This window comes from Ursus americanus, chromosome 3 (genome assembly GCF_024610735.1).
Source record: "Ursus americanus isolate L20-20 chromosome 3, mUrsAme1.1.p, whole genome shotgun sequence".
Taxonomy (NCBI): Eukaryota; Metazoa; Chordata; class Mammalia; order Carnivora; family Ursidae; genus Ursus; species Ursus americanus.
Window position 1 is genome coordinate 51,759,307 of NC_142129.1, and position 21,926 is coordinate 51,781,232.

General features: G+C 40.7%; 1 protein-coding gene across 10 annotated transcripts in view; it reads left to right on the forward strand.

Annotated features, from left to right (window-relative positions):
* RAPGEF5 (Rap guanine nucleotide exchange factor 5) overlaps positions 1 to 21,926 on the forward strand; it is a 328,587-nt gene that overhangs the window by 224,876 nt on the left and 81,785 nt on the right. For all 10 annotated transcript variants that reach the window (XM_087860981.1, XM_087860984.1, XM_087860979.1 and 7 more), the window contains one exon: positions 1,269 to 1,394. In XM_087860981.1, coding sequence (XP_087717107.1) covers positions 1,269 to 1,394 — 126 coding nt within the window. The remainder of the gene's footprint in view (positions 1 to 1,268; positions 1,395 to 21,926) is intronic.

The window sequence follows — 21,926 nt, forward strand, 5'->3', positions numbered from 1 at the left end:
CACCAGTGCACAGGCTGTCCTAAGATAAACTGGAATCCCTGTGCAGGAAGCCCGGGAGACAAACTGGAGGACCACTTGTGAGGGATGCTTTAAAAATAAATATCTGACTTTGGGGGAGGAATTCCACTTGCTGTCTCCTGGGAATCTGTGATTTGGGCCACTTGAAGAATTCTGTTTCCTTCCTAGTTGTTGGAGAAGCTGCTAGATAAGGAGCTATCTTTGCCCGTGGGAATAAAGATAATAGACATTGTTTTGCATGGAAGATCCCATTTCTTCTATGCCCGCTCAACAAAATGGGTATCTTTGGCACAATTAAGACCATGAAGCTGACATCACTTGCTGGCCCCTTCTCCATATTTGGCCCTATTGCTAAGTCCATTCAAATCCTGTACATTATATTGTAGATGCCCAGATTTTGCTCTGCGAAGGATAACTTCAGATTTCATTAGATCATGTCCTGATATGTCAGTATGAACCTTTTTTTTTTTTTAAAGAATTTGAGCAGAAACTGTTCACCATTTGTGTTATAATGAACATCTTTTTTTTCTAATCAGAGTCCCAGATTCTCCTCTTTCATATTACTGTTACTTAGGTATTTTGGCATAATAAAAAATGTGATGCTTTTATGGATCATTTCCAATCCCTGATGACATTTGAAGCTTTCTTTTTGCAGTTTATTTTTAATAAACTTCTTAAAACCATATTTCATGCAACACTGGAGGTATTTTGCTAATAAATTCCCATAGTAACTTTCCAGTTGTTAAAAAAAAGAAAAAAATCTTGTGATCTTGTTAAACTGTGTATTTGTACGTGGAATAATCTGGTGGAGTGAAAGAATGAGGAGCCCGTGTATTGTTATTTTTAGTACTCTGTATCATTTCACCCTTTTGTCAGAGTGGTTCCTGGCTAACTTTCCCATGAGTTTTTAACCTCTTGTGAGGCTTTGCTTATGTAACAGGAAACAGGCTGTCAGGAACAAATAGTGGCGTATCAGGAGCACACTTCAGTAGCAAATGATCTCGTTTGCTCTGCCCTTCCCTCTCTTAAAGTAGACCGATACAGGGTCTCAACTTTAAGACTTTTGATGTGGTCTTCCTAGGTTAAAATAATTCAATTTCAGTTTTTGGAAAGGCAAAATATTTTACCAAGACCATGCTTTAATCCAGGCAACAGAGAAGATGAGCTTATCATAAGGCGAATTTTTCAGTGGTGTCATGTCCTGGGACTGCGGATTTAAGTATATCTTCGCTTTTTCTCCAACTCTTAAGGCCGGAGTGATGTGCAAACTTCAGGAGAGAGATGACATCGGACGAATTGAACTGGTCCAGAAGCTGGCGAGAGAAAACTGTCAGTTTCTACAGACAGACAAAAAAGAACAAGAGAAATCTGAACATGTAAGCCCTTTTTCTTTTGGGGACGCAGGTTTGAAGGGGGTGAAAAATGTTTCCGCCTGGTTGTATGTTTGAAGGAAAAAATATTCTAAATTCTTTGGTTTTGTTTTTTACCCCAAAAACATCCTTCTTAGTAAAAATGAGAAAAAACTGTAAGCCAGCCATTTACAACACTGGATTTGTAAGAGAACTCTCCTCAAAAGTAAATCGTGTAGAAATAGAAGAACACATGTAAGCAAACATGAATGCATGTCTGTGACTTCGCGTTGACGGCTTTAAAGTTTGACTTCGGGAATTTGACCCCATCAGATAGTTTGTGGAATGTGAATTTTGAAAGAACATTCTGCTGTACTTTTATGTCGAGTATGGCGTGGCTCTCATTACCAAACAAATGTATCCTGAGTCAGTAGAAAAAGGTAAGAGCAGAGTAACAGAGATGCTTTCACCAAATGGGAGAGTCAGAAGGCAGTTTTCCCAGTCTCTTATGAATGTTTGTGTTCCAACAGAAGTTCTATTGTTTGCATGGAGTTAAACTGGAGGAAAGGGACGCTCTGCTCGGTTCTCCTGAAAGCGGTAATTCAGATTGAGCCTTAGAACTGAGGATGCTGCCCTCACGCTGGGGGAACAATGGCGCCCCTTTCTTCTGCTACACATTGTTGTCTGTTGAATTTTTGTTGTTGTTTGCAAGACTACGCTCTCATTGCTCAACTATCCAGGGTTGCTCATGAAGGGGAAAATTCCTCAGTGCTTATAAACATGTCTTCCTCTGACTTTAATTTTTCCTTGGAATTTTATGTCTAACCCCTTCCAAAGGGGAAAAATTGCTTCATGCTTTTTCTGCTCTAAGGCTCAATACAAACACCAGGGTCTGACTGAGCCGGAGGGGAGGGGAGATGTTCAAGGGGGCAGGCTGTTTGGTTGAACATAACGTGCCGTTAACAGTGCAACGTCAGATGATAGCAAGTGGTGTCTCAAGGGGGAGGATAATCACGCAGTTTCAAAGCCTTGTAACTGAGCTGTTTCAGGGGTGACCATGGACTTTATGTGAGTGTGGATGTCTTAGGAGCCTTCACTTCACTACGTACTATTGAAAAGTCCAGGGACTTATTAAAATTGTTAAAAGCACCCTGAAGGTTGACTATATCAAAGACTGACTCTTAATCTCTGCCATGTCCTTAGAATATTTGAGTATCCTAATGTGTGACTTAAGTTTCTCAAAACAGCATTCCTTTTGGTTCATTTTAATTAGAAGAGCAGTAGTTTTCACATACCATATTTTGTTGATTTGAAAATGCACATTTTCCCCACACTTTAGCATCTCTGAAATCAGGGTAAGTCTTAATGATTGATGATAGGAAAACACATCATAGTTTAACTGAGCATTTTTCTTTCCTCGTGGTCCTTAAAATGAGTGATATATTTTACAATGAAGTGCATATTCAATTCACTGGACCAGTGACAGCCCGCTGGTAGGGCAAGATCTTTTCAAGCCAAACCAATAGTAGAGTTCCACTTCACCAAGGCTAGAAATACATCGACCTATGCCACAAACAACTTTAGGCTTATTTTAAAAGATACCAGTGTTGCCTTGTATTTAGTTCCATCTGAAATATTATAGTTAAAGCTAATGAGACTGTTGTACCCTTCAAATATATAATAGAAATCCAAACTTGGTGCTGGTAATTGTAAAGACTTCTAACCTGAGACAGAAATTTAGTGGTAGAAGATTTACAGCTTTGCTTATGATTATCTACTATTGCTATCTACCATCTGTGGTTCTCTAAAATGAATAAACCTTCATTTTAAGACTGTAAAATAGAACACTAAGGTTTGTTACTTCCTGGGCGAGTGTCATGTTATGAATGCGTTACCAGCTCTGATAGTGTTTACGCTCCTGAGAGGAAACGTGGTATATAAAGAAGCACTGGAATTATGGCCTTTGCTACGTAGACTTTTCCTCCTGAAGCTTAGAGTAAGGAGAGGTGAATTTTGGGGATCTTTCTTTCTTCGTGATGGGTATGATCTCAGCCATCCTGCCACGTCCCTCCTGCAGGATGACAGCAGGTGAACTCACCAGCTCCCAAGGCTGATAATGGCTATCGTGTTCCACTCTATGGATTATTTGATGCTAGATGCCTACACTTCTTGCAATAATGTATTAGGAACAAAAGCTGTCTGGTAGATTATCTAACTCATTTATGTCGTGAGCATTGGATGCAGTTCCACCTTTGCCTCCACACGGAATTCACCGTGTTCATGAGGTGGGTACAGCGTTTGCGTTTTTCCTGCCCTCGCGCTCTTTTCAATGGCAGTCATCTGCCCTCGCTCGTGAAAACTCAGTTATAACATGCAGGATGGACAGAGGAAACTGCAGTTTACCTAATGTAAACCCAGGCCCACAGTTTCTTCTTGTAATAACAGTAACAATAACGACCGAACCCTGGAGTTACATACAGATTTCCTTTCTTTTATGATTTTAAAATGCTTCATCTACCTCATCTGCCATTCCTGGGCCAAAACTATTTAAGTAGACAGTGGTAAAATCTGAGTTAGGGTCTAAGTTACCCATGGAGTCTTTTTTTTTTTTTAACTAAACTACATTGCTTCTCCAGTTCTAGAATACCACATCCCTTTAAATACATATGTGCCAAAATGAGAAAGCTACTTTAAAGTACTACTGAACAGAAAAAGAATACAGCTTTTGTTGCTGGTACATCTTGTTACAAATTGAAGGAGCTTAGAGCTTTCTGAGGAGGCATTTCTCGTATTTCTCAAACTGCTCAATGTCATGATTATAAATGCAGGCAATTAGAGACACACTCACTCTGAGCTTTTGCCCAGGTATTTCTGAAAGAAAAATATTTAAATGTGTCATTGCCACAAGTTTCTCAGGAAGCACTTGCTTTTCTTATTTTATATTAACAGGCTGTAGGCAAAATTAGCCAACATTCATTACTAAGCGTCGAAAATCATTATGTGAGAACTTTAAGAAGGAGACAGAAATTAGGTTATTTCTTCTAGACATTATGATAGTGGGATTAAATTTTGGTCATTTGCTCTTTAAAGAAATTACTTCTTTTGTAGGCATCACATTTCCTAGTCTTACTCTAATTGTATTAATAGAGGAAGGTGCCTGTGTTACCAAATGGGGACTTTCAGCTAGACCTGGAAGGCTGACTAATGGCCTCAGCAGGGTGGGACAGGGAAGAGCCTGGAAGGCAGAGGGACTAGCAGGAACGCACATGACTTGAGCGCTGGGTGATTCATGGGGAAAAAAGGGGAGTGGGTTGTGAGGGCGGTTACAGTTCAGTTGCATAAGACCTGGTAAGCCCCTGTAAGGAGTTTAGACTTGCCCTTCTGGCAAAGGAAAGCCATCAGAGAAGGGAAGCGGCACAATCAGGTGGAGTCTTTGTACATCTCTTTGGCATTGGCTTAGAGGAAGAAATGAGTGGAAAAGAGGAAAGTGTTGGAGAGAACCCTTGGAAAACGATTGTAGTGAGTCAGGTGAAAGATGAAAGCCCGGACCAGGGTGGTAAATGGGAAATGAGAAGGCTGTAGACGGAGACCATAGATGGTAAACTCGGCAGGATTTGATGCCTGGTGACGAGGAGGTGGGAATGGGTGTTATTTTCTTTTAAGTGGTAGACGTAAGAATGTATGTCTAGCAATCGAATGGTTGGTCACCTTTACCAAAAAGCTACAAAACAGTTACTTGCTTTCGTGTTCCTGCAGTGTGTTTCAGGTCTGAGATACATGCTACGGTACACAGTGCTTATCTCATTGGCAAACTGTGAGGTGGGGGTTCCGGCTCACAGCATGGGGACTACATCAGCCATCTTCTCAAACCAGACTTTCTGAAAATCTCTTGGGCAGACAGAATCTCTGGCAGCCCCCAAATGAACTGCATTATTTAGCCAGAGCTTTGGCATTTGCTGCAATGGTGTGTGTGCCTTCTTCAGAATTAACTGTGATTTCAGGAATGCTCTCTTGACCCCTATAGCCTGAATTGTATTACCACGCTGTATGTTCAAGTGTCCTTGGTTGTTTATTCATCGAGTGTACCTTTAGTAAAGCAGTGTCATGGGGGAGTCAGAACAGCCACGGTGGCTGCTACCCTGAAGCAGTGGAGTCACGTTGTGGAAAGAAGACATTGACACAGATAACTGAGATACAAGGAGACAGTGTTGGTAATCCCCAGAGAGATACAAAGAAGTTAGAAGAAGAATTCCCACCTTTGGGAACAGGCTTCTCTCTTACAGTGGAGGTTAGTTTGATGTGGACCTTAAAGTAGGTTTGAGTTTGATTAAACGATTCAAATTGAAGAAAAGCATTGCTAGTGGGGAGAACAGCATTAGCAAATGCACAGAGATGTCGAAGTGCAAGCTGTTTTTGGACATCAGAAGCCATTCTGTGTCACCAGTGTGCCACGAGTGGGGCTGAAATGAGATTGGGACCGGACCATGGGGAATTTTGAGGGCTGAAAAGTTTTACTTCATTCTAGAAGTAATGAGACGTCATTGACGACTTGGTTTTGTTAGTTTTCCTAGAAAAGGAGGAAGGAGCAGGGGGCTTTTGTGAGTAAATGATTGTCATCCAGTTTGACACATCAGAGAGCTGAGGCTGATGAGTGACTAGGCAGAGCTGGGCTAAGAGTGCATTCAACGCTGACGGCTTCTGGGTTGTATCTTCTCTCCACAGTCATTACTGGAGGGAGGGCTGATCAGAGGACAGGAAACCAGGACAAGAATCGTGATAATCCCAAGAAAGAGGAATGGCCAGGACCACCCTGGAGGAAAGAGAACAATTATGTATTGAAGGAATGGCGGTGGCAGATATGGGAAGGAGTAAAGAAAAGAGAATGCTAAGGTGCTTGCTTAGTTTGAGTCCTAACTTAGATTTGAAAAGCATGTAAACTGTTCATATTTTCACATCTGTGAAATAACTGTATTAAAGTATGTATCTAGAGGTGGGTCCTTTTTTCCCCCCTGGAATACAGCCGTGCTCTTGACCACAAAACCAGAGCTATTTTTTCCTAACATGTAGCTTTGGAGTGCATTAACTTGTAGAGTAGAAATTCCAGTGGTGGCTGCTAAACCAGTTCCTAATTTCCAAACTGCGGAAGTGTGGATGTGTGAAACATACGTGAGAGCCGCGCTAAGCAGTCCTTTCCCTAGGGACTCGGTCCGTAGCCCGCCCTACCCCCACCCGTTTTCTTCAGTTCCTTTGTTAAGTCTGAGGACCCACCCTACTTCCTTCCCCTTTTCTCATTCACTTCTGAAAAATGGGTGGGAAGGGGATTTTGCTGAAACCGAATCTTGGCAGAGCCCGCTGCCAGGGTAGGGTCCCTATCACTCAGCCTCGACCGGGGCTTCCTTCTCCCTGTTTCCTGCAGCCTCATCCTGGAATTCTACCTACGTCAAGGGTCCCTTGTTCACGGATGACTAGGGAAGAAGTGGTTTGGGGTATCCTGGCTGCTGTCCCTCTTATTTCACCTCTTACAAGTTAGTCTCTGCCTTTTTCCAACTTTTGTTTGGTCCCTTACTTTGTTTAAAAAATATAGCTAAGTATAAGATGAAAGCCCTGTTTTTACTCTGTATGAAATACTAAAAGCAAAAGTGGTTTTACCATTCCGTATTCAAACTTGCGTTATGTATCTAGTGAAGTTAAGAGCAATCATGGCATTATGTAAGCTTTATCAGTAATTTCATTTAACTGAGAAACTGCTTAAATACAAACAGAATTTTATAACATTATTGCTTAATAACGAAAGCCAGAATTCAGATGTGATAGGCAATTCATCATATATCAAGTTGCCCCCCTATAAACTGACAAATCACTGTGCAGAAGCGATGTTATTTTTCTTAATAACAGAAGCTTGACTTTGTGTTGGTTTGGTACTAAAGTACCTTTTCATAGGACAGAGACTGCCTTGAACAACAGTTTTAGTTCATTTTCGATCAGGATTAATATGGCCACAGAGTAACACAAAAATGGCAGCAGATAGTTCATGCTTCTAAGAAGTTTACAGTTGAGCTGGGGAGGGGGGAGTGGAGGAGAATTCACACATGGAAAACAGTATTTAATCAAGTGTTTAAATACTTTCACAGGCATTGAGAGAGAAGGAAATACCATTTTCACAAATGCAGCAATCCATACTTTTCTCCATTAGACAGCAAGCTTTACAGATTTGGTTCCCTCCATGCGCTCTTTAAATTCTAGTTTTGTTGGGATTAATTATGTATGTATGTATATGTGTATGTATGTATTTATCAGAAAAATGGCAGCCAAGCTGCCAGTGGAGGTGATGTGCTCATGCTGTCTGGTGACACCATCTGCTCATTAGCTGTATTTTTAAGTTCTCACAACAAGCCCACTGCAAGTCCCGACATTTATTTTTAAAAAACGAGTTTCAGCATTTTTAAAGAGAGGAATTTGTCATTACAGTATTTATTTTTCTGAAAATACTCAAGTTTATTTTAAAAGGCTCAATTAAGAAAAGTGATAGTGGCTCAGTTAGATTTATCAGAATCACATTCTTGAAGATCTTGTGTTCCCCATGGGACAGATGCTGTTCCCTAGGTTTATTAAGTTCTTATTCTTACAAAATTAAAATAGCCATATCATCTCTAGAATGTCTGAGAAATCATTAAAGTGAGATATCGAGAAATAGGTTATTTTTCTTTGGTTTATGGCCCCTCAGTGGGCATATCTCACTCTAGGCCCTGGGCAACATTACATTCTTTCCTTTTCTACCCCCCATCAAGGCCTGAAGTGCATTACTATTAATAATACAACAATATTATTACCTTCCAGATGGTTGTCTGGTTAGATAACAGTAGAAATCTTTGGTAGTTTAGTTCCATTCAAGTTTCTAATGGATGCTTTATGACAAAAAGGAGGGGGAAAGAGGCACAGACGGACAGTCCTTTACAGACAGATGAACAGTACTTCGTGACAACTGTGTTCCACTGAGGCTTGGAGAAACAGAAACGTGAAGAGATCTCAGGGAGAAGGGAGACACAGGTACCAATTTATTTATTTTTTATTTTTTTATTTTTATTTTTTTTAAAGATTTTATTTATTTATTTGATAGAGAGAGACAGCCAGCGAGAGAGGGAACACAAGCAGGGGGGGTGGGAGAGGAAGAAGCAGGCTCCTAGTGGAGGAGCCTGATGTGGGGCTCGATCCCGGAATGCCGGGATCACGCTCTGAGGCGGAGGCAGACACTTAACGACTGCGCCACCCAGGCGCCCCACAGGTACCAATTTAAAACGTGCTTTTGTTCTCGCGGAACACCCTGGTACATCACTGCCTTCGGAGAGCTAACACTGCAGGAAATTCCGAGGCTGAATTCACAGTTATCTGTGAGGTAAGCGTTTCGCAGAGCCTTATGGGAGCCTGTCACAGGGAGCTCAATGGGTGTCGGGAGACATGCACATGTCCCTGGGGAGAGAGACTGAAGGGCCAGAAGCATTACTAGGACAATTGAGGAAAGACAGATGTTTCAGGCAGAGGAAAGCACATGTGGTGACCATGATGTGAAGGGCTCACAAAGAGAACCAAGTGGCGGGAGCATGGCATCCAAAAATTGGATGCTATTCACAAAATACCTTTGAGCTCTTGTGAAGAATCTAACACTTGAGAGAGACAGGTGATAACATTTGAATTTTGAGAGATTGCTCTGCTGCCCCACAGGAATGGGTTTCCAGGAAAGAATGGGTCACACTCCCTCCCTTTTCTCAAAGTCCTCTCTTTTGGTTTTACATGAAGCAGTCACCAGCATCAACAAAGGATTTCACGTGAGGAGCTCAGGTCCATGGACTTGTTAAGTCCCTGGGAAGACAGAATGTCCAGTTATAGGACAAATCCAGTTCATTAGCTTTACCCTGAAATACACCACTACATCATCATTTTCTTTAAAAAGTTGACTGCGATTCGGTCCTCTTCTTATAGAAGTGAGTTTTGAGCTTGCATGTCGTATGAATCTTTTCTGTTCATGAATACGACACAGGCTTATATGTTCACTCGAAATACACACTCTGCTGTGTGATATTTACTTCATACTGATTCAGCCAAAGTTTGGTGATTTCTGAGTGATTCAAATACTTCAGTTGATAACGATGAGGAAGAGAAATGTAGAAAAGATTTCCATTTAAGATGTAAAGAACTTTTTTTTTTCCTTTTGCAATGGGAAATGGACGGAAAGGAAAAAATTCCATCTGGCATACAGCAGCCCTAAATGTTGTTTTAAGATAGCAAAAATAGAAGATGGCTTAAAATATCATAACAGAACATAACAGACTGTGGGCAAGTGTACAGTACATATTTCTCTGATAAATCACAATAAATACCCTCATTTTGCTTAAAACATGACCATGTTCTTAATTTTCATTACATAAAAATTCGTCTTTACTTTGAAAAGTCCATTCCCTGGCTGAAGCAGAAAAGGCTTGTTTTAGTCTGTAGAAATTGATGCACAGCCCTTAGGTTTACCTGGGATGGGTTTCTTAATTTTTTGTTGTTGTTTTCCAATATTTTCCTCCTGTATTAAGAAAATGGAGAAATAAGATACGGCGTGTAGATTCATTTAGGGCACACTTGTACATAATTAAGCGAACAAGGCTCAACAATTTTAGCAAACCCTTGTAAATATCCTCTTTGTTCAGTTTCCAGGAATGGCTGGGCATGGTCGAGGCAAGCTGAGTCAGAATAAAAGATTAGGGGCTCCTGGAGATCCAAGAAACACATAGAGGGAGAGAATAATGGTGATAATAAGGCAATTAAGATGGCAGGAAGTGGCTTGGGGGTAGGGATTTGTAAGGAGGCTCATGAAAACTTAATGAGTCATAAGAGCGTATCTTGGTGATTGCAAAGGTGGGGGTGGGGTAGAATAGGTCAAGGTAAAATTTTGGCCCTGTGCAGTCAGTGAGGGGAGAGAATGGTACTTTAGGCAGATGAGTCTTTAAACCTTTCATGATCTTGCCTTGGCTAGGATTTATAGAGGTAAAACAACCTTCATATTGATACTCATATGAATGGAGAAGTCTAATGATCCCCAAATGGTGCAATGCATAATAAAATCCCAAACTGAATTTTATGCTTGATGGATGCTATCACTTTCTCCCTGCTCAGTGAACTTACTGTTATTACAAGTTGGGGGATTGTGATGATGCGTTATTTTTTGCAATCAGTCTCAATATCCTGGAGTTTTCCTCCGAGAGTCATAGCCATTGGAAAGAACTTTAGATATCCTGTGTTTTGATTGTTTGGGTAAGAAAAAAACTTTCAGTCAAAAACTGCCACCTGCTAAATAGGATTATAAAGAGTTTCCTCTAAAATGGGCAATAAATACTATACAATCCATTAATTCTGTTGGAAGTTTGTTGAAAGGTTAGAAATATTTCCGTTGATAATATTCTTCTAGTAAGATAGATACCTTTTAACCTCTGTTATCAGAAGCAAAAAAAAATCATTAATTAAAGTAATAACTAGAGATCTTTCAGGTTTGCTAGAGAAAGTTGTGATTCAAACTTTGGGTTTTTGCATGTGTTCCTAAAGATCTGTTTTGTGGGGACCTAAAGTGAGGCTAGCCTGATTGAAGTGACTCTTGCCCTCATAAAATATTTCTGATGAATTGCTTCTCCCCTGCTTAATAGCAGTTACCCTATCAGAAAATTAACACAGCAACTCCTGAAAGGCACAAAAATTTTTTCAGCAAAAAATAAATGGGATCATCCAGGGCTTCTCATTAAACACCCATAGGGAGTCAGAGATCTAAAAATTAACTCAGTATTAAAACAATACTCAGATACAACTCTAAAAACATGGGAACTGAGAGGGTAATTGAAGCCACGGAGATAATACTGTCTCCTCTAGTAACTTGTCTGACTGGAATTTTAAAAGCTGTGAGTGAGTAGAACCACAGAAAATAGAACGGCAGACACAGTAGCACACATGAGCCCACGTTGGTGTTGATTAATACCTACAGGTTTGAGGTTAAGGGATAAGCCATCAAGGTGGTAAAGGGAAGAATTTGAGCTTGGATGAGGCAGAATACAGACTTAAAATCTAAGAGAAGAAACCTTGGAATAAAACAGCCAATGTTATTCTGGTTGTCTTCTGAGGAATATACTTGAATGCCAGATGCTCATGGACAGAAACCTTTCATGACTTGTTGAACTATTAAATGCCATTTCCATTATAATTTGGCAATCAAGTCTGACTTTATCTCAATTTTAAGTAGATTCCATTTCCGTCCTAACTCAGTAAATCTCAAATTCCTGTCCTTTAGTATTACTCATAATCTTGGCATAGGAAAGAGATACGCACAGACCTGAGGAAAGCTCGCCACACCCTGGAAAAATCCTTGCTACTGAAGATCAGAGGGCCCCAGGTATATTCAACACCTGTGGCTGCTTATTCCCCTGTGCCCCACCCGCTATGGCTTTGCCACTTCGGCATCTTTGCCCCAACCTCTGCTCTTACGTGCCACAGCTGGCGACTTCAGAACCTTTGGGAAAGAACGTTGTGAAAGAAAGTTTTGTTGGTCCATTTTGGCCTAAACCTAAGTTTTTTTTTTTAAGATTTTTATTTATTTATTTGACAGATAGAGACAGCCAGCGAGAGGGGGAACACAAGCAGGGGGAGTGGGAGAGGAAGAAGCAGGCTCACAGCGGAGGAGCCCAATGTGGGGCTCGAACCCACAAGGCCGGGATCACGCCCTGAGCTGAAGGCAGATGCCCAACCACTGTGCCACCCAGGCGCCCCTAAACCTAAGTTTTGAGACTACTTCAATCCAGAATAGAAAAGCCAGGAATGGCGTCTCTTCCTTCTGAGTGACAGAGGACAGAAGGCAGGCTGCAGGCAGATCAGTCTGGGGGTCCCTAAAAAGAAGAGTTAGGTAGCACAGGCTTATGGAAGACCCAGAGTGAATTGAATATGCATTCCTTGGTTGAATGTGGAGACCCATCAACACTGGGGAACTTGGTTACGTACCTGACTGCACTGAGATCTTCAGACAGAAGCCAGCATCCCTCATCAGACATTTAATTTGTCCACCATTAGCAGCTTATCTCGGATTCCCATGCTTGAGCTCATAGAGGTGATTAGAAATAATCCTACCAGGCGAGGATGGGTGGCAGCCAAATAGCTCTTCAGCTTACTGCCATCAGTAGCGATCATTCACCATTACACGTCAAATTAACTTCGTTGAGGGCCAAATTTTTAAGCTCAGTAGAACTGCCTCCTTTTCATATATAGAGCAAATTTTGAAAATACATGGCTAAGATTAATTTAGTCTTGCCTTCCTTCATTGAGAAAAGCGTTTGTTGAGCACCTATGAACCAGGCACCACACAAAATAGAGCAGAGACGGGAGTGAGCAAGATCTGATTTGAGCCCCCAAAGGCACCCTCCAGTTAGTGAGGGAGAGAACAAAGACGGGAGAGTGAACAGCACTCTGCACGGGAAGAAAAAAAAAGGGTGTACATTGAATAAGGTATTTGTTTCCAGAGAATTGTTGCCTCACATTCCTGTGAGGCATTTGCTAAATTAAGCGTCATCTTTTTTTGCTTCCTGGGTTATGACTGGGAAAGGACATAAATCTTAAAAGGCAGAAGATAATAAATCTCAAATCTAAAGAAAGTTACATATTGTTGGCATTTACCATTTTCCCTTCCTCCCACTTTCTAGCTACAAAAAATTTTTTTTAAAGATTTATTTATGAGAGAGAGAGAGCACAGGGGGAGGGGCAGAGGGAGAGGGAGACAAGCTGACTCCCTGCTGAGTGGGGAGCCCAGCACAGGGCTCCATCCCAGGACCCTGAGATCATGACCTGACCAAGAGTCAGACGCTTAACTGACTGAGCCACCCAGGTGCCCCAACTACAAAATATTTTTTTAAAAATAGTATATTGTATATAGCTCTGGACCTGTTTTACTGATTGATTTTGTTCCTGAAAAAAGCTTCTTGAAGAGGTTTATCAGTGTTTAACATTCGAGAGCAAGATATCACGCAACTTGCTGGAATTTATAACACATTTCTGTGGAAGATTTTTGTTTGTTTAAAATGGTTCTACTAATTGTAGAAGTAATACATGCCTTTTGCAGAGAATTTAGTAATGATAGAAAGCTACAAGGAAGAAAAATTCAGTGAGAACTAACCATGATTCCCCCTCCCTTGCCCAGTATATCAGTATATACATTATCTGTCTTTCCTTATGTTTTCATGGCATTCTTTACTTAATTACCCTTCCATTTGTACACAAATATGTTTATAAGATTTTGCTGTTACGAATGATCTGACATGCACACCTGTAGAAAAATTTTTACCTATTTTATATTTATTAAGGATGAATTCCTAGCTGAGTAATTTCTACTTATAGGTTTGAACTGTGTTAATCTCTTTTATGTTTTTGCTCACTTTCCATAAAGCTTGTGCCAGTTTTCCCTTACATCAGCAATACATGAAAGTACTTGTTTTGTAATGCTCTCACCCTTACCTTCATTGAGCATTATGATTCTCAGGGGGAGAAATAAATTATTATTATTTTTTTAGGTTGATGGGGGGAAGTATTATCTTGTTCAGATTTATATTTCTTATGAGGTTGGATATTTGCAATTTATGTCAACCCATTATCTTTCTTCTGCAAATAACCTATTCACCTCCTTTGCCCATTTTTCCATTGGAATTTTTCTCATTGGTCTGAATAAGCTCTTTATATATTAAGGATATGAATCCTGTTTATGGCATGTAGTTTTTCCCCATTTATTTCATATATATATATATATATATGTGTGTGTGTGTGTGTGTGTGTAGGTGTGTGTGTATGTGTGTACACACACACAAGCAAAACTGTTGATTCACATTTTTTAGTTTTTAAAAATACCCTTAAAATGAAAAAGTCCTTCCCCATTCTGTGGCCAGATACTCAATTTTATTTTGTCTATTTCTTTTAGAGTTGCACTTTTCACTCAAGTCTTTAACATAGATGGGATTTATTTTTGTAATATAAAAGTGAAATTTCTTGATTACCTATCACATATAAAATTTTTCTTCAGTTAATTTACTGTTTTGTTACCAGCATTTTAAAAAAAATCCATTTTATTCTGGAGGAATTGAAATTCTGTTAACAAACTTCCTCCAAATTAAATACATTGAGTACAAATTTAGTGAATCATATTACCCCTCTGAGCTTGACTTTTCTCCTCTATAAGGTTAGGAGATTGGAGATCCAAGATTTCATCTAGCTCTGAAATTAAGTTGAAGACCACAGCCCAAAATTCAGCAACATCCGTACCTTTTGAGTGTTGAACACTTTTTGGGAAATTATTGCCACTTTATAGCAGATAAGAATCGATTACCCAGGAGGCTTTCAGTAGCCATTTTTCACTCTGATTGAACATGCCTATCAATGCCAAGAATCATTCTGTTCTTTTATGTTCTAAAAATACTCATGTGGATAGAACTTCTAAAAATCTACTCTTTGTGAAATAGCGTTGATATGGGACAGATGGCTGATCTAGAATGCCCAGCTAGAAGTGTCTCTGCTCTTAGGGTATCATAGTTATATTTCATGTCAAGTCATTAAATATTTGGAATTGTTTTTCTGAGTTCAGAATGTCCTGAGGAGGATTGAGAAATGCAACTCCCAAATAATGACAAACTAAAGAAATGTTAGATCTTACTGCCTTGAACTCCTAGAAATAACAAGATAATGGCCTAGTTATTTATACTGGCTAAGTTCATTAATGAACCACTATCCACAGCCTAGCTCCAAACCGCTCCTTTAAAAAAAAAAAAAAATGCAGATTTATCTCTCTCCTGTAAAGAACTTATTCTTTGAGGGTAATCCCCATTTTTATGTGGACCTTTATCCCCAGTGTCTAGCACTAGGCTTTCAGTTAATATTTGTGAACCTGAATCTAGTCGAGAAGGCAATTGTGGAATTTGAAATGTTTCCCCAGTTCAGGCACCCAAACCAAATCTGTGTAAATCCAAAGTTGTACCAGCTTCAGGCTTCCAGGTCTTGGGAGGTTTTCAGCTTTAAGTGAAAGGTTTTGTACTACAGGGAATTCACCTGGAAATGACAAACAGAAAAGACAAAGAAGTTCATCACCAACCGTCAGTTTTTAAGTATGGACAAGCCTTTGGGAGAATTCATACTTGGTAAAGAGTAGACAGGAGCTTTCAGTCTTCAGTGAGTCACAGTTGATGGAGTAAGGATCTTACCTAGGCAGGTTTGTCTGTGATGGTTTCGATCCTCTTTGTTACCCCAAGTGCAGGTTAATACTCAGAAAAATAGAAAATGTTTCTGTATTATCACAAGTACTAACATTTCTTTTCAGCTCATTTTCTCTTCCCACACCCCCAGCCCCACCCAAGAAAAAAGGGAGAAAGACCAATACTATGCAACGAAATTTATTTTTGTCTTATTTTAACCAAGACTCCCCTTTTTTTTTTTACCTTCTAATTTTGTTTGTGTCCCTCTCAAAGAGTTTAATAATATTTCATTGCATTTTAAATTCTCTTGATGTATTTTAATACCAACTTTCTGTGGTTTTTGCAATGAACCAGAAGTGACACAATCCTACCTTTCTCCCAATCTGCTTTCAAACTGAGAAATGAGGTTTCTGAGATGGTTACTGCAGAGACCAAAGGCGTACCTCTCTAAAAACACCAAGGAATGTACAAAACGTGAAAAAACAAGAGTATTTACTTACATTGCTTGTATCTCCTTGCCCCCATGCCATATGATCTAGCAGTTGCTATGCTAACTAGGAATTTTTCATTCCCTAACTTGCAGAAGTATTCAGGCTGCCGCTTTTATTACTCCTTTGCTCTCTCTGAAGTTACAAATGCATGCATGGGTGTGCACACATCTGTAAACACACATGTACATACACTCAAAAGAAATTTGAAAAGAGTTACAGAGTTCCTTGACTTGAAGCCTTTCTGTTTTCCAAGCATATTATTTTATACTTTATTTTTTACTAAAAAATGTTTTACGGGTTTACTGAGGTGTAATTGACAAGTAAAAACCATATATATTTAAAATATACAAAGGGATGTTTTGATATATGTATACATTGTAAAGTGATTATCACGATGAAGCTAATGAACATCTCTATACCTCGCATAGTTACATGGGGGGTGTGTGGTGTATGTTGAGACACTTACGATCTAGTCATAGCAAATTTCAAGTATTCACTACTTTTTTTTTCCCACTACTTTTTAAATTTGACGAATACTTCTACTGGGTCTATTCCGAGTTAAGAGCTAGCTTTTTCAAGTAACTTCAGTTTATAAATTAGGTTTTCACTTAATCAAGAAGTATTTTCAAACATCTGAATTTCCTACAAGAGGAATTTGGGAGGAGAAGCCAAAGTGATAGGAAACAGGGCTAGCTAGCTATCAAGTGCTGCTCTAAAAATCCGTACTGTCCCCTTGTTACTCAGATTTTAAAGGCTTCTATAAAACTGCTACTGTGAATTATTCAAGCCCCAAGTGACAAGTGTATCTGCAGCCAGAATGCGGAAACTGAGTCTGAGTCATAATTTAGCATAGGTTATCATCCCATCTCTGGGCTGCTTGGGAAGAGTGTCAGGATATTTTCCCTTGAGAATAACTTTGCACGTGTGTCACACACATGCATACACACTCATAGACACACACACATATGCACTGGAAATGATTTGAGAATACTTGGAAACTAGAAGGTATCTCTATGTAACATTCATATTTGTCATTTTTGTAAAGTCTCCTAGGAAGCAAGACTTCAGATATTTTTTTAAGTCTCGGGTAACCTATGTATTGTATTTTGATGGCCGTCAAGATAAACCAATATGAGAGGTAGAAGTAAGTGCTATTCTCAGCACTAAAGTCATCTCAGCTTTTTGAGGGGTGTCCCAGATGTATCAGTCTGCATGGATGCCGTGCATTGATGGAATTCACATTTTCAAAATATTGACTGTTTTTCTCCAGTGACCCCGGTTGTTGAATTTTTCCCCCTTTCTTCTTCCGCGTGTTAGGAAATGCTTACAGATCTAATTTAGAACTTGAAGCATCGTCCTATCTTCTGAATTACCTTCAAATAGGCCTCTATCAGATCATGTATGCACAAGGCAATGCCCTCAATTGCCCTTTGACCCAGACTTCTTAATTCCAGAGAAGCCAAGAGGTGAGTCTTGGTGATTCCCAGGTGACCCTTTGTATACTTCCTCCAGCCCACTAACCAGGGCGAGTGTATGTGACTTGTGAAATGACCATCGTATCTGGGACAGAAAATCAACAGAAGCTGTGGGGTTCAGTGCCCTCATCCCAGTGACCGTGGCTGACCTCACACCTTGTTTATTGCTGCTGGTGTTTTATCCTGTTTATACTTCAGATTTGCTGATGCTAAAGGATGCTGACTACTCCCTCACATTAACTAACTCTTGAAATCGTATTTTAAAAATGTGAGGGTCAGAGACAACTGAAATTCATTGTCCCCCTTCTTTTAGATTTTCACTTCTAGAAGTGTATGGTTTCTTGGCAAGTGAGACTTAGCTTTGAGGAGTGAGGTGGGTGCCAGAGAGAAACAGTCCTGCCTTCCCATGAAAATGATGCGTTTTCTCCATCCTGACCCCAGTTCTCTAGCAGAAGGGCTTGCTGCCTTCTTTCCTCCAGGCTCGGGGAGCTCTGTAACTAACTTGCTGGGATGGCCTCTGGCTCTCTGTGGTGCTTACAGCGCCATGCGGAGTAGTTTTCAGTGCCACTGAAAAAGTTTGATGACATTATTTGTGTTTCTTTAAATATGGATATTTAAACACACATACACATAAACAAAATCGTAGCAAGGCCCTGATACGAATTCAGTTTGTAACGTTTCAGTGTTAATATACCAGAATGGCATGGCGCACAGATGGATGGCACACAGTTACAATACAGTTCCTATGTTTTTCTGCACCCATTTATTGAAGACTTTCTCTACGTCTAGCGCTCATAATTGAGTCAATAAGGCAGATATTATCCCATTTTAAGGGCAGGGAAACTGATGCTGAGAGAGATTGAACAACCTTGTTAAGACCTCCCAGCTAGTAAGGGCAACACTAGGATTTGAACCCAGGTAGGTCTGTCTTCACTCTGGTGACTGTCAGTTTAATTGGATTCAGGTGATAGGTTCTTTGAAGGACTGTCATCATCTGAGTTTAATTTTTGTGCTAAGAATTGATGATTACCAATGAAGTAGAAATGGACCATACCTCCGGCATGGGGTCTGGTGGAAGAGAGCTTAGGAAGGTGTGTTGTTAAACAAATTATTTTATCTAGTCATTTTCAGTAAAAGGGTAGTTGGGTGGGACTATGTTAGGCATTTTGCAGCAAACAGTCTTCTTTAGTGCCTAAAAACCTTCTGAGAGGTATTATATCTGCATATTTCAAATAACAGTTTGGGATTTGGGGAGTACATTTCTTCTCCTGGAACACAGCTATTGAATGGTTGTAGGATTTTACTCTAGATGAGGCAAAGCCTGTAGCTTCTGTCCACTCTGGATAGTTTGAGGCCACCTCTGCAGCTGTGAACCCAGATTCTTTGTGAGGACGGGACTCTCCCTGGATGAGAGTGGCTCAAAAAATCTCAGAGTCAGAATCAAGCGTCATTTCTGTGACGGGTGCGCTGAGTCCATTAATCAGAGTCTTTGCCTCCATCTGACTTTGGAGCCCTGGCTCCGAGCTACAGGTGGCCTAGGTCTTGTCCTTTGGTTCTTCAGAGTTGTAGCTTGAATTTCTCCTTTCTGCCCTAACCTGCCATCTGGACTGAGTCCCTGTGTAGCTGAACCTCTGCCTCCTTACCTCTCCCAGTCTCTCTGTCCTTGATCTTGGGCCATTCTGATGTATCATACCTGAGCACGCATCCATAATTCACCAGGCCATTCATTCGTTTAACAGGCACTGTTGTTCTGGACGGTGACCACAGCACAGAGAATAAGACAGACCAAACCCCTGCTCTCATGCAGCTAATATCACAGTAGAACTTATCCCCACTTCTCCTCTCTTTTCTCTCTTTCATCCTCACCCCCAAATCTGCTCCTCAACCAAATACTTTCATACTGGAACTAGAGGAGGACTTTCTGGGAAATACTTATCAAAATCCAAGCTTTTATGGTAAAAATGAGAGGTGTATGATTTAACAACTCTCAAGGGTCATGTGGGGAGTATCGGGTATGAAGCATGTTGTGGGACTTGACTTGCAGTAAACTGATGTAGGAAGACTGTTAAGACATGGAGGCATGCAGGAATTAGATGAAGTTAGTAGGGTAATACTGACATACCCTTCTCAGAAGCTGCTAGATCTTTGAGTTGCTTTCCTCAAGCGCGATGCTGGACTCCATGACCTGTGCGGGGGCATCTCCATTAATGGTGTGTTGACCCCAGGTTCTCTGGGAACAGAAAGGCCGGTGTGCTGCATCATTGGCCTCCACATCCTCTCCTCCATTTCCGCCTCCGCTCTGTGCTGCTAGCCCAGTGAGTCCTGACTCCTGCAGACCTATCACCTGGGCGGTCTTGCCTACCACCTCCAAATGGGACCTGGCCAGTGGGAGCCACTGCCGGACACCAACGTGTGGCAGGAGAGAGGACAGCTGTTTGTTGTTGCCACCTCTGTCCTACTTCCTCCTGCGGTTCTGACCGTGACCGCGCCCCTCTGGACCACGCCCGATGGACTGCAGCTCCTCCCTGGGAGCCTCTCACTCAGTCTCCAGCTCCCAATGGGATCCAGCACTCACTCTTGCCCTCTTGCCCTTCAAGCCCAAGGGTGGGTGAGATCTCCCTCTAGGCTGGTTATGTCACCCTTTTTTGGTCAATTTCCTCCAAGCTACCAGCACTTCTGTAAGTAGTCCCTTCATTAAACACTTCCAGAACTCTGAGTGTGCCTTCCCTCTTCTCCCCCCAGAATAATCAATCAAGCTAATACAGCATATCATAATATACTTGGGATAAAAACATATTGACTTTATATTTTCAAGATACTTCAGTCTTTTCCCATTTCTTCTGCTCTTATAGTTCAGTAGGTTTACTAGCTGAGATTGGCAGATCAGAGTCCGAGGCTTGCCCTAGTATTAGGATTCTTAGTTTGTTTTATATCATAATAATTACTAGAGGCAATGAAATTTAATAAATACGGTTCTTCTCCAGCAGCCAGAGCTTTCCATCCAGACATGTTCATCGATTTCCTGTGGGAGTTTGGTCACGTTCACTAACAACTTTGTGTTTGCTTTTATACCCATGGAAGGTAGACGGTACCTAGATTTGGTGAGTTTGGGGATGATGATTCCTATTAGTTCCATTTAGGCTTTAGGTTGAGTTATTAATCTTAATATGTTTGGGATTGAAAAAAGGAACCAATTATCATTATTTAAATATTCTCTTTCTGCCTAGGTAGCCTCTGCAAAGATGTAATTGTCAGGTCAGCACTCTGTGGTCCTGTAAGTCCAAGCCACCACTCACCTTGACGCACATCTGCTTACTTAATCTTTCTCTTAGTGTATTCTCTCAATCAGGTCTGTCTTGCCAGCAATATTCTTTTGACCTTTTATTTTTTTTTAATTCCGTTTACTTTTTTCCATGAGAAAAAAGAATCATGAGATACCGTGTCAGCAAATTCTGTGAAGGTTGTTTTCAGACAAAATTGTTTTTGGCTGGGGAGATTTTTTTTCCAGATAAGTATTTTAATTCTGCTGTACCCACATTTACAGTACAAGAATAGATGTGGGCATTGGTGGTTTGGTTTTCAAAGCTGTATGTGAATTTCCTTAGTACAAGATGAGAAGAGCTACTGCTAAATCTCGTGCATCTCTCCTAGTTAGGAGAGCCAAGATTTTGGGCTTCTGTGAGAAAAGTGAAGTCAAAACAGCTGAATTTTTGTAGAATCTTAATGCTGGAAAAGATAGCAAGGTCATCTCGCCTGGCCCCCACTCTCCCTGAAGAACCATTTTCCCTTGTTCCATAATATTACTGACAGGCTCTGCTCCAGCTTGAAGGAGCTCTGTTGTTAATACTTCCTTAAATTGAAACGCAATCAGCCTCTTTTATCTAGCCACCGGTTAGTGGAAGGTCACCTTTCTAGAACATCATGAGTAATGATGGCTCTTTCTCCCACAGGAAGGGTAGGGTAGCTCAGAGAATGGAAATTACCTACCAGGGTTTCATTCTCCCAAGCTTTTCTTTCTTAGACATTCCAGCTACATGAACTGTACTTCACAGGGCATGTTTCTCAGAACCCCTTGTGGCTCCTTGGTGTAGGGTCCCAGGTACCCCAATCAGCAAACTTCTCTGCCCACAGGCTCATCACAGCCCAGTTTTGGTTTGGTTTAGATTTTTCTTTTTATTCTTTTTTTTTTTTTTGGACGTAAAATTCACATTTTAGAGTGTATAATTCAGTATCTGCCCAAGGCAGCTAATGCACTGGAAGTCCCACCAGCCTTAACCTGCAGTGTCTCTGTGTACCCAAGTTGTGTGAGAGACTCCTCTGATCCCTGCCGTGTTTAACTCTGTTCCAGCT